Source organism: Centruroides sculpturatus, unplaced genomic scaffold, assembly GCF_000671375.1.
Source record: "Centruroides sculpturatus isolate CEXI.00-Female unplaced genomic scaffold, Cexi_2.0 scaffold1365, whole genome shotgun sequence".
NCBI lineage: Eukaryota > Metazoa > Arthropoda > Arachnida > Scorpiones > Buthidae > Centruroides > Centruroides sculpturatus.
In genome coordinates this window covers 97,973-116,295 of record NW_019385614.1, presented here as the reverse complement: position 1 = coordinate 116,295, position 18,323 = coordinate 97,973, and the positions used below count along the sequence as shown (strand labels likewise).

At 30.1% G+C, this 18,323-nt stretch overlaps 1 protein-coding gene across 1 annotated transcript in view; it reads right to left on the bottom strand.

Annotated features, from left to right (window-relative positions):
* Positions 1–14,790, bottom strand: part of LOC111640597 (abnormal spindle-like microcephaly-associated protein homolog) — a 73,243-nt gene extending 58,453 nt beyond the window's left edge. Inside the window, exons 1-5 of the mRNA XM_023386621.1 lie at positions 14,561–14,790; positions 10,143–10,568; positions 8,453–10,055; positions 7,448–7,543; positions 4,256–4,408 (exon numbers count right to left, since the gene is read on the bottom strand). Coding sequence (XP_023242389.1) covers positions 4,256–4,408; positions 7,448–7,543; positions 8,453–10,055; positions 10,143–10,559 — 2,269 coding nt within the window. The 5' untranslated portion in view covers positions 10,560–10,568; positions 14,561–14,790. The remainder of the gene's footprint in view (positions 1–4,255; positions 4,409–7,447; positions 7,544–8,452; positions 10,056–10,142; positions 10,569–14,560) is intronic.
* Positions 14,791–18,323: the final 3,533 nt, after the last annotated feature.

Here is an 18,323-nt window from a genome sequence, read left to right as displayed (position 1 = left end):
ATTTAAACAACACTATTGGTTTTAAATAAAATCATGAAACATTATATTAATGTGGATATTTATTGTCTCATAATTGGTTACTTAGCAAAAAAAATATTAGTTTTATAATATGTTTCACAAATCTTGGGCAAGTTGATGTGATATTCAAAAGCATGAGTCTACGTTAATATGTAAAGGGTACATTTACATAAATTTAAGCAAGTTCTGGGACATAAATCAAGTCATTGTAGGCTCTAAATACTAAAGAGTACTTTGTGGGTAAAAATCAGTTCTTGAAATTTATGAAACATACTATACTTCAAATATTCTTTATAATTTTAAAATAAATTATATGCATAAACAGTATTACACCAAAAAATAATTAATTTTAGGACAATTTTAAATATGGTCAAATCCATAAACATAAATTTTAATAGATAAGCATTAGTAAAAGCAAAAGCTCCATTAATTAATTAACAGGTGTAATAATAAAAAGAGAAATGTTCAGATAATTAAATGGAATTTTTAAAAATTGCATTTTTACTTGAAAACTCATCTAATAAAATAATTACATATAAAACTAATAAACATATTAATAAATTTTTACTTCTATGATAACTGTTGATTCTTCTTCATAGAAGTGTGAGGTCCCAGACAGAGTCCAAATTCCTCATTAAACATATGAAATATTCAATTAATTTGAGAAAATAATTTGTTATAAAAAAAATGTACGAAATAGATCTGTCGTGAAGGTAAAAAACAATATAGTCAACAATATAGCCATGAGATCACAAGTTGTCATAAATGAATGGGTTGGAATGTTTAGAATGTCAATCGGAAAGATCAAGCTTTAATTCTGATGCTCGTAGACAATGACAAAATTTAGAAATAAACAGGAAATTTAGCATTCCTTTTACAGAAAAACTATCATGTTGTAAATTATAAAACATAAAAACATTCTTAGATGTCAGGAAAAAAAAAGTATCATTGCATGAGATATGTAAGGTTTGCCGACGTTGAGGGGGAATAAAGTCTATCTCACATCAAAATGAGCCTAAGGGAAACCACGTATGTGGGCGGTGGCGAAGGAGGCAAATGATGTACAAGTGTTTTACAAGATAAAACCCGTTTATTTGTTCGAATTCGTGCTTACATCTATAATGGACAATTCCAAAATCTCGGTGCTCCTGGGAACGGCGAAAGTTTGTGTGATCGGTCGCAGTTCGGACGGACGAGAAAGATATCTGGACGAAGCAGAAGTTTGTTGTTACGTTGCAGCGTCCTCAGTGATCGGCTGTTGCACAACACAATCTAAATCACCACTGTAGGCTTAATCCAGAGGAGACTCTTCTTCGACCTTGAAGTTCTGATTTTTATAGTTTTTCCCCCACTGTTCGCATTTCAGATTGGTCCCTCGTCCCATTCCTCGCTTCCCGATTGGTCTCTCCTTTGTCTCCAGGTGCAAGATGAAACTTTTTCGGGTTGCGGGAAAGGTCCGATTCGAGGTGTCCATTTGATACCTCTTTGTCGACTCTGCTCGATGACTGTTTATAAAATAATAACACCTGCACTCATAACTCAGGCCGTTATTTACCATTTTTTGACGTCTAAGAATTTAACGATCATTTTTCATCTATCAAAAATTCCCTTTTTTTTTGTTCGAAAAGATTTATCTCAACCAACATTTTATAGACACGCGTGTCAAAGATCTACCTGTTTATGAGCGCTCATGTTAGAGTTTGTCTTCCACTAAGACCTTGACAGATAGTTTGACACATACTCGAACCATTCCGAGTCTCGTTGTTTACATTTTGTGCCGTGCAAGAATTTCACGGTTTACTCAAGTTCGAACCTCGTCTGGGACCCCACAGATACAAGCAAAAGTTTCAAAGTTCAACCAACACTTGTGAACAAAGTCAAATTGATTAACTCAGAGCAAACTTTCCCTCGTCCAATCTGGTCATCTAATTTCACTTGGAAACAGGAAATGGACCAATCAGAAGGTAAAAAGAGAAATGCGGGACCAATTAAATTTGGAATTTCAGAGAGAAATCCTTTATAAACACAGAGATTCAAGGACTCAGTATGATTGCTTCTCTCTCTTTCAACCTGTTTGTCCTCTGTATGGGTTTCCTCATCATCTTGGACTTCATCTATATTCAGCCACTCTATGCCAACTTCCAGCCAGTTTGCCCCAGGGCAGTCAATTGCTATCAAAACTTTGTCCAATTGTCGTCAGATTGTGAAGATAATAGACTGCATTTTCTATGTATACGTTCAAGAGAAGAAATTCTCAACCAGAATTGTGTAAGCAGTGTCTTTCCAAATAAAAAATTCGTGTTATAAAGGTGACTGTCTTAGTATGGACAACAACACTCACATTACATTCACACCCCTCATTCATTAGAAAAACTCACAGTAGTAGTACATATTCTCCTACAAAACTAATCCATTTTCTTAGCCTGTTTTACTGAATTATTTAGCATATTCAATTATGTACAAATCAATTTTTTTTCTTTATATATATATATACAGTCAAACCTCACATCTTGAACTTAATTCATTCCTAATAGTTGTTTGAAAACCAATTTTTTCTAAGACCAAAACAAATTTTTCCATAAGAAACAATATAAAATGGATGAATTCATTCCCAATCTCCAAAACAAAACCTGTTTTTCACCTTTTTACTTGTATTTCATGCATAAAAATGCCTACAATGGCAATAAAATATTATACTATCTACATCTATATCTATTCTATATATTAAAAGCAAAATGTTCTGTCACTGCCAACCAAAATTGAAATTAAACACTTCACAAAAAAGTGCAATAAATAGAGACTTGACTCTGCCTAAATGAAATATAACCAAATCAGTCAGGACGAACAACAATTACTTTAACCACACCTTCCAAAATTTTATGTTTCAATTGATTTGATTTCAATTACTTAATTTATTTATTTATTTATTTTATTTTTCAGTGTAAAGGCCAGTTTTAATTATTTTATTATTTTTATTTTTTATTAGCTGGCTACATAGTATTAATAAATATTAATATCATAATATATAATGTTACATTAATAAATATTTGTCATTTAATTCAACTTAAGCATATTTAAACATTAATTCTTGAATGCAATTTATATTATGTGAATATCAATTAATGCAACTTTTTTTAATTAGTCGAGTTCGCATATGTTGACTGACCCAAGTGGAAATGTGTCGATATGATGACTAAAACAAAGTTGAAAAAAAAACCACAAAACTATAATTAGGTAAATTCAGTAGTGATTTATATAGTACATGCAATGTATCTCTCTGACCATCCATCACTGGCACAAAAGTTGGTTTCTACTCCACGTACCTCGGTGATTTCCATCACATATTGTTTCAGTATTGGCCCCAAAACAGAATGGTTTGAATAATGAATCTGCTTCAGCCAACCTACCAGAGCATCTTTGACATCTTTGTACAACGACACACTCTGGTATTTTTGAGACAGCCATGACGAAGACCAAGAAAGTTTCTTAATTTCCTTTTTTCTTCAGAATTCCCACTAATGTTGTTCTTGGAAGGTTTTTGTTTTGAAAATTTGGCTTGAGAAGTTTTATTACATTCAAATTCAGTGTCGAGTAAACCAGAGTTTTTTTAACATTAATGCCTACGTAAGCCGGCCGAGACCACAGAAAACTGACTACCTAACTGACAGAGTCTAGTTATACCTATGACAAAATAGTTATGTGGACTCAACTGTAATTTGATTTAAATTTGACTATGGCACATACCAAAAAACGGAAATAACATCTTTCCTGGATACATATTAAAATGTAACTTAAACAGCAATGTCATCGATGATTTGTATCATGATGCAAGACAATGTTAGTATCATTAACTTCTAAATTAGTAGTCTCCTATCATCGATTGGTCAGGCTGTCAACTTTTCTTTAACATGGAAAGTTGACCAACTGTGACAGATTCTGCTAAGTAGCTTGTTTGGCAACAGTTATCATACAACAAAGGGCAAAAACTGAGTTCAAACTTTTGTTTGTAAACTGAATTGTTTGAGAAGCAAAGTATTCAAAACTCAAGGTTTGACTGGACACACATACTGTGTGTGTGTATATATATATTGTATTAATTATGAATACCAAAATTCTCATTGATTGGATCCTCACTAATCAAATCCTGATCAATGGACATTTCTACTGCATATTTTTTATTTATTTATTTATTTTATGTGGTTTTAAAAACTTTTCTATTTGTCGAAATGTATTTTACCTTTTATTATATCATCTGTAGTTAAGTCTTCAGGGGGGGTAAGAATAAAGTTAAGCCATCTGGTAAAACCAAACTCCTGTTTTAACATCCATTTTTCATCATAATACATATTTTTTGCTGCAAATGGATTGGGATGACGAATACTAGATGATCCTATTCAGTAATAATAAAAATAATATTAACATAAAATTTTTCATATTAAATTATTATTTTTTTAGTTGTTAAATACTACTTAGAAATAGACTACTTAGTTAACTATTAAAAATATTATTTAACAATATCCTCTAATTCCTACCATTTGATCCACTCATAATACCTTCATTTTAACATGAAATTTCATTGAAGAATATTTCAAAAAAAGTTAATATTATGTTAAAAATAAACCTCATTAATTAGGTACATAGATATTTGATGCTACTTAATGTACATCAAATTTTTATTGTAATTACTTACATAAATAAAAGTTATCCAAGTAAATAATCATCTGATCAAAAAATACAGATGAAGTGGCATTTACAATCTATTTAATTTATTATACTGATTCAAAATTTAACTATTGATATTAACAATTTTTATAATAACTATAACAATTATTAAACTAAGTTCACGCTGATTATGTTTTATAATTATTGTAAGTAATTAAATGAAAATATAATAATCAAATAGAGAATATCATGAAAAAAAGACTGGTATTTAAAAAGTGAATAAACAAATTTTAACACTCTCCCCATTAAAATTTAATACGGGATTTTTTAAAATTAATTTTTCAATTCATAAAATACTAAAATATCTTTATCATTTGACAAAATTCGTTCAAAATACAAGAATTATATACATAAATAGTAAATAGTAAGTATTTTATACAGTTTTAAGTGTTCAGTGCTATAGATAAAAATGTTATAATTATTATTTTAGATGAAACTTAAATTAAGTATACAATATATCCTGACAGAAAAATTGAAAGTATATTTTACTTTTTTTTTTAATTTCTTAAATAGATTTTACATAGTGTGGATCAAAGATCCAACATGTATCACCCCCCAAAATTACACAATACAAAATAAAAATAATGAGCAATTATTTATTGTGACATTAAAAATTGTGGAAGGATTCAACTATAGGTCCTGGGTCTTGGCGATCTCTTTATCAACCCCCATGTTCTTGGGATCTCGGGCTTTTGTAGAATTTTACCTGAAATCCTGCTTTTTGGTTTGTCCGAATGGCGGTCCCCTATCACTCCATTGGTCCCTGGTCTATTGCCAGGGACATAATTTGGGCCAAGTGGTCACTGAGCACCCCTGTCCAGGCTAGTCCCCTCCAAAGTCGAGTCATGCCCTTCTCCAGAGAGATGGTCCCATAAATTTTAGTCTAATGTGTTTTTCTGACTAGGAAAGAATGCAGCTGAGTCCTAACGATCCTGGCTGCGCCCCCTCCAAAGGCATGTCTGCAAATTCTCACTTTAAACTTGGTGTAAGACGAGCATCAAGCTCTCCCTGGCAGTCACACTCTCTCCCACCTTCCACGATATATGATCGGAAACCTGTCAATTTGGTCCAGGAATGCAACAATTAAATTGTCTCACACCCCATTCCTTTACCACCCTGTTCCTGTTTACAAAATAAGTCACTGATTTATGGCTTTAGCTCGACAGCCAGTTTTCCCATTGGAGAGGGAGGTTAGGACCCGGACTCACATGTCTCTTATTATTACACAGGGAATAACACACACAAAAAAGACAAAATTATACTTGAAATCCAACAAAAACAATTTGAGATAGTTTTCAAAATTAGTTAATAAAAAAATTATGAAAATACAAACTGATTTTGCCATAATTTATGGAATCTTCACACATCAAGTTCTTTATTTGAGTCATCACGTAATTCAAGTTTTTAATTTGAATAGTTGTAACATATTTTGAATTCAGATTCAATTCAGAATTTAATCTGAAGACCATTCATTAAGCAGATTGAAGACATTTGTACTAAATGTAAATTTTTTTTCACTTTTTCAGTTCTCTTCCTTATAACTTTTACTCACCAATTTCAAAAAATACATTCAGTACACTGTTTTGATTTAACACAGTCTGGAAAAAAATTTAGTTCTCTTTTTATGCAATTTGTTTGGATCTAACACATTCCAATAAATTTTCCTTTTCTTAAAAATCTCCATTTGATTTTAATTCTAAGAAAAAATTCTTAGAATTTGCATTTAAGGCTGCTATACACACTAAAGTAAATTTTGCAATTTGGCTGTTTTTGAAGACTTATCTGAACATGCATAGTGAGAGTCTTTCATTATGACTTTATCCCATGATTGAAGCAGTCAGAAATAATTTAATTTAAAGTTTAAGAATTTCATTGTGTAACTGTTTTTTCTAATTTCTTTCAATACAGAACACTTTCTGTATGCCAGGTGGAGGAATATAAGCTACAAGTATTTCAATGTTTAATTGAACAAAGTCAAATAAAAAATAAAATTTGTGCAAATATAAATTTATTAAATTTTGCTGATAAATAAGTTATAATTGTCCCTCATCTCATTAAACAAAATATTTCAATTTTTAGTTAAACACATCATATTATATTAATTGGTTTATCATACTTTTACTAGTTTTTAAGCTTTGCAGACAATCTTCCATTTTTCCATATGAAAAGTAACTTTTTTTACACAGATTTTTTGTTTACATGGATTTTTTGGGAACTTATCAGTATCTACCATGTGAAAACAGAATTGGGTGTATTTCAATAAATAGTTAATTTATTTAAATACTTGACTACAGATTTTAATTGTGAACCTTTAAAAGAAGCAATCAGAAAACAATGTTTTACTTTTTGAGAATGTTAGGAAAACTTATGAAATGTTACAGCCCACCTTATAAATACAAATGCAACAGTTAAATTCTGTATAAAAAAATTATCCATTAACTCTCAGGAAATGTGTAAAATTTGTTGTATACAAGATTTACTGTATTGAAAATGTATCGTTAATTAAGATAAAAAAGATCTTTACTATATTCCACAAAAAACTTTCTAGAATAAAGAAATTTGTTATTAATGATTTTGTGATATAAAAGCCTAACCATATTTAAATTAATGACAAATATTATATATTTTTTAAATCTAAATATAGATTTTAATGCATATTTTGAAAACCTAGCTTATTTAATCTTCATAAAAACATTGAAAGCATTACCTATTTGAACTGGCTTAATAAGAGTTAATTTCGATTGTGCAACCTTAAATTTCTTCCTTAGAGGCATTATAGGCTTTGATTCACTATTGTTGTCATCTAAAATATTAAAAGTAAACTTATTAAAGGAATTTTATACAGCATAATTTAATCATTTGCTTAATAAAATATATAATAGAATTTAAAGAATCTTATTATATACTGTATGTTACTTTATTACACATGCATTACATTTTATTTATTGATACATGACAAATGAACTGAGGTTTAATTAAATTTAAAAATTTATATAAATTAGACTTATTAATTAAATATTAGAAGCAAATTAACTTTAAACTTATATATTCATCATTGATAGAAACTAATGATAATCAAAAATTATATAAAGATAAAATATTAATTAAAATTGTGTTTGCAAGTGAATTCAAAGATCTACAGCCCTACAAAAACTGAGATTTTGCTAACAATGTAAATTTTCTGACAATTGTAGTGGTCTGTAACTAAGATAACCAACATTGACATATCCAATAAACTTTTTCTTGTAAAATATTTCCTAGCTCCAAATCTATATTGCCTTTGCAGGCCAAACATATTAAGGGACTTAGTCAAATTATTCACAAATATATTTATATAAAGTGATACAAACTCATTCACTGAAATCATTCATTTAACAAGTTTGTGCCATTTGATATTCTCAATGTACTCAGGTTATTTGTGCAACAAACATGAACAAGCACTCAGGATGGATTTGTTTGACATGTAACAAATTGTTTTGCTAGATGATAAATATCCATATTTGAATTAATCATAAAAATTCGAAAATCTTTGGAATGCATTATTCACAAACCTCACAATAGTAAGTGAATCCTTTACTGTGTGATCGTCAGTCAATTATTTATTTGGTAACTTCTAAATATTTGGTTAATATGATGTACAAAATCATTAATCTGTTTATAAAATTAAAAAGTTACAAATTTAGAATATAAATATTCAGTATAAAACGATTACCTTTCTTTTGTCCATTTTTTGTCTTCAAATTTGCCTTCAAAGATGGATATTTTATGCTTCTGGTATTTGATAACTTGTTCATGTGTCCAACTATTGAACTTTGTTTTGAATATTTACTTTTAGATAAAACGGGAGGAGAAATAGTAAAAACAGAACATTTATCTTTTTCTTGGTTGTTAAAATCAATTATTTCTTTTTGATATTCATCCTGGATACATTCATTATATGTTTTTTCTTCTAAATGTTCTTTTCGATCATTAGTATTTTCTATTTTAGAATTCAATTGATCTTCTATGCCGATGTTTGAAAAATGAAAATTATTAAACTCATGAAATGAAAACTGATTTCCACATGAAAGTTGATCAGACATAATGGTAAGTGGTGGCAATTTTGATGTAATACCAGTACTACAATATTTATTTTCTGTAGATTTACCAGACAAAAAACTAAAGTCACATGTCGAATCAGCTAATGTTGGATTATATGAAATAAATGAAGAAGGAATAAATTCTTTTTCTTTTGTCTGTACTTGTGAACAAATTTTCTCTTTGGATAAGGTTTCCGTATGAAATTTCTTTTCAGAACTGTAATGAGGCAATATTTCCGGTGATACTGACGGTTCCATAAGCACAACTGTATCTGAACTTAATCGAGACAGTAACTTTGCACTCGCATTTTCTGTTTGCAATTTCTTAGAAAGAGAATTTTCTTTTTCTGAAGATTCATTAATACTATCATAAAAGTCATTTTCTTGTGAATTTTCTTCAGGAGATTCTGGTTCAATTTTTTCTTGATTGCAAAGCATTTTATCTTGAATATAGAGATTGTTTGCATTGTCTACATCCACTTCAGAAATTACATTCATTCCTTCCTTGTAAATACCTTCTACAAAATTTTTATTAGTAAAGAAATTTACTTTTCCAGAATTCTGTTCATTTAATATAAACTTATCCATTAAATTATTTGGCACAAAATTATTGTATCCTTCAACATTATGTTTTGTATTTGATTTTGTTAGCATATTGAAAGAATCATCTAACAGCTCATTTGGTTCAAACTCTAAACTATCTTCCAGTTGTGATAATGATTGTTTTGTAAAAGTTTCACGTCTTGACTCTGGTGTTTTTGAAGTAGTTTTTGTATAAAAATTTCTTTGCAGAGGTGAAAGCTTATACTTTTGTTTTAATCCAGTTCTCTTATGATACTTTTTCCTATGAGTAGTATTTGTATTAGAAGATATTTTTGAAGACATCTTCTCTGTTACATCTGTTTTATCTTCACAGATATTAATGTTCACTTCAGAGTTTTTTTCTGGAGAGCTATTTCCTAAAATGTAAGTCTGACGCCTGAGAGGAGTAGATGGAAGAGGATGTTTGGCATCCTGACGAGCAAACGTTTTCCCCGAAAAATCATCTACATTTATTCCATTGGAATCATTTTCACAATTTTCTGAATTTAAAAAGAAATCTTTCACATTAGAAATCTTATCTCCAACAGTTGTTTGGTCTCTCTTATTTGTTTTAACTACTTTTATTTCTGTATTAAGTAGTTTATAATGTTGTATTTTATAATTTACAGATAGTTTTCTAGCATTTACTTGTTTCTGTAATTAAAAATGGCAATTCTGTATGAAATTTTGATATAATCAATTACAATAATTGAAACATGTAAAATAAACGTAATTACTTACCTTTTTCTTCTTTGGAGTAACGGCCGTGCCTAATAATATAATCTGTTTTTGACAACCGTTATTAGCTTGCAGTAAGACAATCTCTCGAAAACATCCTTCTTCGGTAGGAGCCCAAGTTATATCTAAACAAGTCTCCTTATCTTGTTCCAAGATGAATTTTTGGACATTAATAGAAAACCCTTTAGAGTACGGAAATTTCTTCACCATAACTTCCAAACTTGTATCATTGGGATTTTTAATTACTGCCTGTCGTATTTTAGTAGTCCCAATTTTCACTTTATCAAAACAAATATGAATTGCAGTTCCAAAATAAGTCAACAAAATGGTTGGCGTTTCAATTACTTCTTCTTCTTTCGGTAATGGTGCAGGGGGACTGAAAGTCATTACCTCAAATTTTGCAGCATTATCTAATTCCATATTGGATTCCTATAAGAAAAAAAAACCAGTCAGTTTAAATTCTACTTTTATAATGCTATTTTCACATGTATAAACAACTCAAAGTCAATATTTTATAATGAAACCAAACAATTACAGCATTTAAATTAGGTTACTTTACTTCTATTTTCACATTGCTTTAAATATCAGTGCCAATTATGATAACTGTTTGTCATATCAAATCATAGAAGTCATGTGTTGAATTGTCAAAGACACTATCTTTCTTTTGCATTGTATTGATATTGTTAGAATAAAGAAAGCATGTATTATATATGGACAAGACATTTTCATGATCAATGCTCTAAGAAAATGTGTTATTATTCTAATATTGATAAATTATGTTGAGGTTTTATCAAAGAGATGAAAGCACAGAAAAATTAGATTTAAAAAAAAATGAAATATATTTCAATATGGAGATTTTCAAACCTATTTCTTGTATATGTGATAATAGTAGCTGCACTAAAAATCACAATAGGTTACGTAAGGCCTTGAAGGCCAACATACATAATCCAAACAAACATAGTCTTTAAAAGTAAAAAAAACTTGAATTTGTTTCATTTATAAGAAAGAACTTTAAGTTCTGTTATTAACTCAACAAATAATAATAAAATTTCAATATCAATTTCTTAATTTAATTTCATTTCCAACACTTTATTTATTTCCAAATCCTGAAACCAATTTTGGGAGATGATCAAACGTAGGTATAGAACATTTCTATACAGTTCCACCATCAAAGTTCCAAGGAGTACTTGTGAATGGACTTTTCTCAAATATTAAATAGCAAATTCCAATATGTTTTTTTTTTTTTAAATATTTTAAAATATTTTAACAGATGTACTCACATCACTCAGTAGACTCAATATCTTAAGAGAATAGCAGCTTAACATCATCTGAAAAATGTTTTGTGCTACAAAAATTCCACATAGATGTTATAGACTTATTTGTAACGCTAAAACCCTTGTCATAGCATTTACTGAGACTAGGTAATGACTATTTTTTACTGAACGAACTGATTTTTGTCAAATCACAGAAGTTAAGCAGCAAGAGGACACGAAGTCGCCAGTTGTTGTTGTCTAATCCCATCCAAAGAGGGATGGCTTTGAATGCTGCAAAGTTTGGATTAAACAGTAGGAGGACTCATAAGAATGCATAAAATAAACCCAAAGCAGGAAAACATATCAACCTTATAGAAAGTGGAACTTATAATAAAGAAGAATTTGTTATCTGATTTTTTTATTGTTGTATCAAAGTTTAGAAAGCAGTTTCGAATAATAAGTTTTACCTGACAAATCTACTTAATGATAAAAGAAATCATAATCTACAAATTATTCTATGCCATTGAATAGAAACTAAAAAGGCTTACTAAGATATTTAAATAAAACCCTAAAAAATATATAAAATCCTGTTAATTAATAAGTAAGAGTTCTGCTAGAAGTTAACTGATTTTTTTTCTTTATTTAAAAAGAAAAGTAATAAATTTTCAATTTATTTCTGTTGTATAATGTATTTCTTTTCCAATAATTCTAATCTTAATCCATTCAAACGAATGCCGGATTAATCGGGCTACTTTTCCTCCACTATTAATCTGGCAATCTTTCAGCTTCTTAATCCATTCTTTACATTTTAAATCTATATATATTTACAAGATTCAATATTTAAATTTAGTCCGAGACCAAACTGAATTCAATTTTTTATTGATTCTCACTTCCAAAAATCTAAAAATTAAATCAGTTTAAATTTCTTCCTCTAATTTGTAATTTAGTAATAATTTTATAAAAAAATAAAACAATGTACAAAATGTAAATTAAAATATCATCATCAATTCATAAAAGTACACAAAACTTGGCACTATGTCGATAAATAAAAAAGTAACTGCTCAGTTTACGTAGCAAATACATATAAGATACAATTAAATATCTGATCAACTTCAATTTATAATTTAATTAACAAAGAATTTGTAATATATTTTACATCATTCTAAAATGTCGGGTACCATAAACTAAGGACGACTGACTTTTGGTCAAAAGATAAGGTTTATTTAGTCATGATGACACAACACGGGTCATCTGCCGGAGGACTTTCTACAGAAAACCAATCCTCAATTGGGTGTTAAGAATACAAAGTAAATCCAGCGAACAACACACAACTGGCCTGCCGACAAGGCACAAACCCACGTTTGGTAGTTTTATCCACTCGGCCATCAGCAAGCTCCAAAAATTTAACAGAATTCCAAATACTTCCGACAACATTCTAATCCATTAATCAAATTACAGTAGAGCCCCACTAGTCCAAACATCTGCCTAATCCGAACACATTTCGGTCGGCGGAGAGGAAATTTTTTCTAACAAAAGGTCCACTTAGGGGTGTTTCTCTTTCTCTTTCATGAGCAAACTCCACAAATAAAGCTTTATCATCAAGCTTGTCAAACGTTGAGGGCCTCGCCATTTGTCAATTTTCAACTGATTTTTCCAAAGCAGAGGCACAAAACCGCTCAATCTTTGTGCAATTTTTTCCAGTCGGTTATTGTGACCTCGCCCACTCCAATCTCTACTGCCAATTTTGTCACACTTTCACCCTCATCCAGTCTTTTCAAAACATCCAGCTTATCTTTCAACGTACATGTCACATGTTTCCATTTTGTGGCCATTGTAGCAGCAGACTAAACTAAACTAAAATAATGTTGAGCAACGAGTACATTCAACATCCACAATTAAAGCGCACTAACTCACACAGTAGTATCAGTCAACCGATTGGAATCCCAGACCATGTATTAAAAACATTTTTTACAGTTAAAATTTTAAGGTAAACAACGAAGGTAGGTTGCCATTTCAAAATTACAAAACTTGTTTTTGTTAACCATTTACACCCCGTACCAAGTACAAGTCAGATGAAATAAAGGGTGGGGCACTGACATCATTGGTGTCTTCGGATCTATATAAACCAGATCCATTTTAATGCTCGCTTCTGCATTATTTCAATTATTCGGCTAATCTGAATGGGGCTCAGTCTCAATTAATTCAGATTCTACCATATCATAAACTGTAATATATGTTGATTTAAATAAACATTAAATGTAATTGTGTAGGTGCCGAGGTGGCAACGTAGGTTGAAAGGATTGAGAAAGGGTGTGGCAAAAACGGACAGCAAGGTAGTAGCTCGAGGGAACCAGCTGGATATATATGTTTAGTTATATTAATAAAGAGTTATTTGTATTATATTATCTGGTCAGTTCAGTCGTTTATAATACATGGTGGCAGCATAGAGGAGAATGTATCAGATCCCAGCACCAGAAGTTTTTAATTTTCATCCCGAAGATTGGAGAACATGGATAGGGCGTTTTGAATGATTTAGAACAGCGTCTGGTCTCCACAATAAAGAATTTACCTGGTCAGTTTCGAACAGATAAATTCTTTCATATATTTAATGGGACAGAAAGCCAAGGAAATTTTGGCGTTATTTAATCTCCCAGAAGAGGATAGAAATGACTATTCAAAAGTTAAGTCGGCATTCGAAACATACTTCGTCCTTTTATATGTAAAAATGTTACATATAAAAGATATAAATTCTATTCTCGGTTTCAAGAAGAAAAAGCAGCAGAGAATTTCGTGACTTCATTATATATTCCAGTTAAAACGTGCAATTTCCCTGCTCCGAAGACATTTCTCAAAGCAAAAACAGAATAAAAGCTTGAACAAAGAAGTTATAACCGTCATAACCGCAAGCTAATGTTGTATTTTCAGTTATAAATAGTATCAATAGAGGTTACTTTTAGGTAATTTGTATATAAATACATATGTAATTCACCTAAAAGTAACTTTTACCCTGTTATGTATAAAATGTATGTTATGGCTCACCATTATATCATTTGAATGTCAAATTTTAATAGAAATATGATGATGTTATTAATAATAATGTAATGATTGGTTGTTTAATGTGGTACATATAATACATAAATGGTATAAAATCAATACACAGTAACTTACTTTTGATAGTGAAGTAATTTAAACAGCGCTACGGTGATGAATTTATAATCATTTTATAATAACGAATCCGCTTATTTATATATAAAGCTTTTAAAAGCTTCGTTCGTATACTTTCCTCAAACACTTCAAAACAACGCTACAAACAATTACAAATTTCGAGCACTTTCAACTGTAACCAATCACAACGAGCGCAACATACATTTCGTTTTAAAAATGACACCGGGGACCAATAGGATTCGTTCTTTCACTTTAACTTTTTGTTGTTGTTTATCCGTTGCGACTAAAGTTCGTCTCACCTCTCTTTTTAATTATTATTATTATTATTATTATTTAAAATAAATTATTTTTTAAATTAAATATAATAATTACATTTTGTATATTTCTAAGAGTAAGAATATAATTGTTAAAATTATATAAATAATTAAATGAATTTAAAATTAATGTAAATTTTTCTGTGTCTAGACCTTGACTCTTTCGATAAAACTATATTTTTGTATTAAAAATGATAAAACGATATTTAAAATAGGTCAATATTTGCATCTGTTATACTTTCGACTTACAATCGATAATGCGTGTCGATGACGATGAGTAAAAGAATGATAATTAACTGTCATCGCTTCCGTGCCAGCGGACACTTTCATATTTAAATATACTGTATTTTAGAGGGGTTTTTTTAATTTTAACTCTTTCCGCCCTGTGGGCACTAAGAGGGCCTCTTTTTTCAAGCCCATTATGGATTCGGCCAGGCCCACATGGTGCGGCCGGGTGGTGAAGGACGGGGCCCGACGGACCATTCACGAAAAATTCCTGGGGATTATTTGACCCGTCCGGATTCAATCCCGGGTCTCCCAGAGCGGTAGGCTTCCACCTTGACCTTTCGGCATTCCGGCCGTCCTGTATTTAGAGTGTGTGTTTATTAATATAGACTATATATAGTAGACATATTCCGACACAGTAAAATCATTTGTCTCGGGCCTTAAACGAAATACGCTCTAGTTATACATAAAGCATTATATAAAAATGATATCACGACAAAAACCTTATTTTTTTAACTTACTTTATTGATTTTTTATGTGGTTTTGTGGTTTTTAAAAAGATGGAACCTCGTATTTGTAGCTGACCGGTTTCCACCCCACTTATTTCAACTCCTATAGACTATACATAAATAATTACAGATTTCATCACGTTCTTTAGTTTTATAATTTTCTTTAAAGAATGTAAAACAAAATTTTAAACAGTAATATTAATGTTGTAAATTTAGCAACGAAGCTTTTTTGGACCAAATAATGACAAAGGTAGCCAGAACAGCCATTTAATTCGAGAACATTTATTACAATATATTTATTCCATTGCATTACGTGTGTATTGCGAAAAAATAGTTTATCTTTTCTTTATGCTATAATGATTGATTAAAAGAAACTATATAAAGCAAGGGTTCCTAAACTTTTTGAAACCGTTGTCAACACCTTACTAGTTTTTCTTTCCTATTTATATCCCCCTCTTTCTATATTTATGATACCAATGTGATAAAGTTCTTGATAGCTTAGACTCATTAGAGAGTTTCCCGTGTAAGTACAAAGGAAAACGTATCCAATAAAGTAAACACTACGACTCCAATAAAAAAAACCAAAGGTTTATTTCACCGTCTTTAAGTTCAGTTCAAGATACACTACTACAGTATAACAATAATACCTTAATTCTCCGCCGACTTTCCGGCACCCCTTGTTCGTGGCACGCACAACTGGAGGACAGAGGGAAAATTCACACTTTGCCACACGTGTTTTCTTATCGCTGTCCAAACCAAAAGGTGCAATTTCTGTCCTATTTATTTTCTTATTATAATTTTTTTAACTCTTTCCGCCCTGTGGGCACTAAGAGGGCCTCTTTTTTCAAGCCCATTATAGGTTCGGCCAGGCCCGCAATGGAGCTGCCAGGTGGTGAAGGAGAAGGCCCGACATATCCGAACGGACCACCCCCCGAAAAATTCCTGGGGATTTTTCGACCCGGCTCCCCCAGAGAGGTGGTCTGCCACCTTGACCGCTCGGCCGTCCGGCTGCCTTATTTTAATTGTAACTATGCTGTAATCTGCCATTCTTAGCATGAGAGTGATGAATGTGATGTGACACTCATGTAGCAAATAGTAAAAAATAGGTATTGATTACATTAATAAAGTTTATTGTATAAACAAGATATAGAAACAACAATTCTATAATGAATTTCGATTAGCATGATGTCTTCGTTCACCAAAAAACGTATTACACTCCTTATCTCCTCATAACCAATGTAAATATATCAAGAATAATTCAAGAAATAAACAAAAATATATATATATACATACACAGCATATTCTTAAAAAATCCATAATTTCCTACATATGTATTATATAATATAAATGTTGTCACTGTATTGACTAACAGATTTATAAAGACCATCTTTAAAAATAAAAACTTGAGATTTCACTTACATCATGATCAGTCAATATTTCTAAAGCATAACATTAATATACATCAGAGAATGTGAGAATACTTAAAAAACAGTTTTTTGTAACAACAATTCCTACCTATATAAATTCCACAGCATAAATAAACAATCAGCAAAGTCAAATAAAATACATCCATATCAATACTTTCATAGACAGTCATTGTAAATGTGATTTGAATCAACTGAAGTAATGATTAAACACTTTTAAGTTATCTTCATTTTTGATAATTATTAATAATTCAAAATATACACGCCTTTTAGTAAAATAAACTATTGAACACAAAATCACTAAATAATAGGTCAAACTTTAAAAATCCTAATATTAAAATCTAAACATGTTAAATTATCAAAAAGTGTTAACAATTTTTATTTATATGATGTCAAAATCTTAAAGCGCTTAACAATCTTAAAAGATTAAAACAATTAAGTATGAATTTAAAAAATGTTATAAAATTATAAATATAATTACAAATATTTTTCACAATATCTACAAGCAATTAAAACAAAGAGAGAAATAAAATATTACAGCTATATTAATTAAATATATACACAAGTTAAAAGAATAACACTTTAGAGAAATTAATGTGTTTTCATCTGCAGTATGTAGCTTTTCTTTATCATGATTTCATTCTACTACAGTCATACACAGTTTCTCATTAAAATATAATATATTATCTATAATAATCCATTTCTATTTCCTTTGAAAATTCAATTTATTGTAAAAAAAATAATAATAAATACCGGTATGACATTCACCTAAAATCTTTTTCATTTGCTGTGTTTCATTTTGAAAATTTTTTTATCTGTATAGTTAGTTAACTCCTTGGGACTTTACCAATTTTTAATATTAATGTAATTAAACATAAAAAATACTTAAAACTAAATGAAATGCATTAATTTTAAAGAAAAGGCTTCAAATTTTATTTTCCATTGCCTCGCCTTTCTGTGAAATCTGACACCGATGAGTCATTGTGTTTACAGCTGGATGGCCTTGAGAACAGCTGGTGTTGGATTTCCCGGGACATTCTCATAGAAGTCTCGGGAGGCCAAGGGTTTATAGTAGGGTGAACACTAGCTGGCCGTATATTTTTAAATATTTTTAAAAAATTCAAATTTTAATTGCGATTTCCGACCCCCGGACTTAATTAAACGCATATATAATAAAATCTATTAATTAAAAAATTTAAAAACTATTGGAGGTCGTTTTTGACATCAGAAACTAGCTTTAAATAACTTTACCGAAGTAAAATCCGTGCACTACAACTTTAGAACAATTAATTAA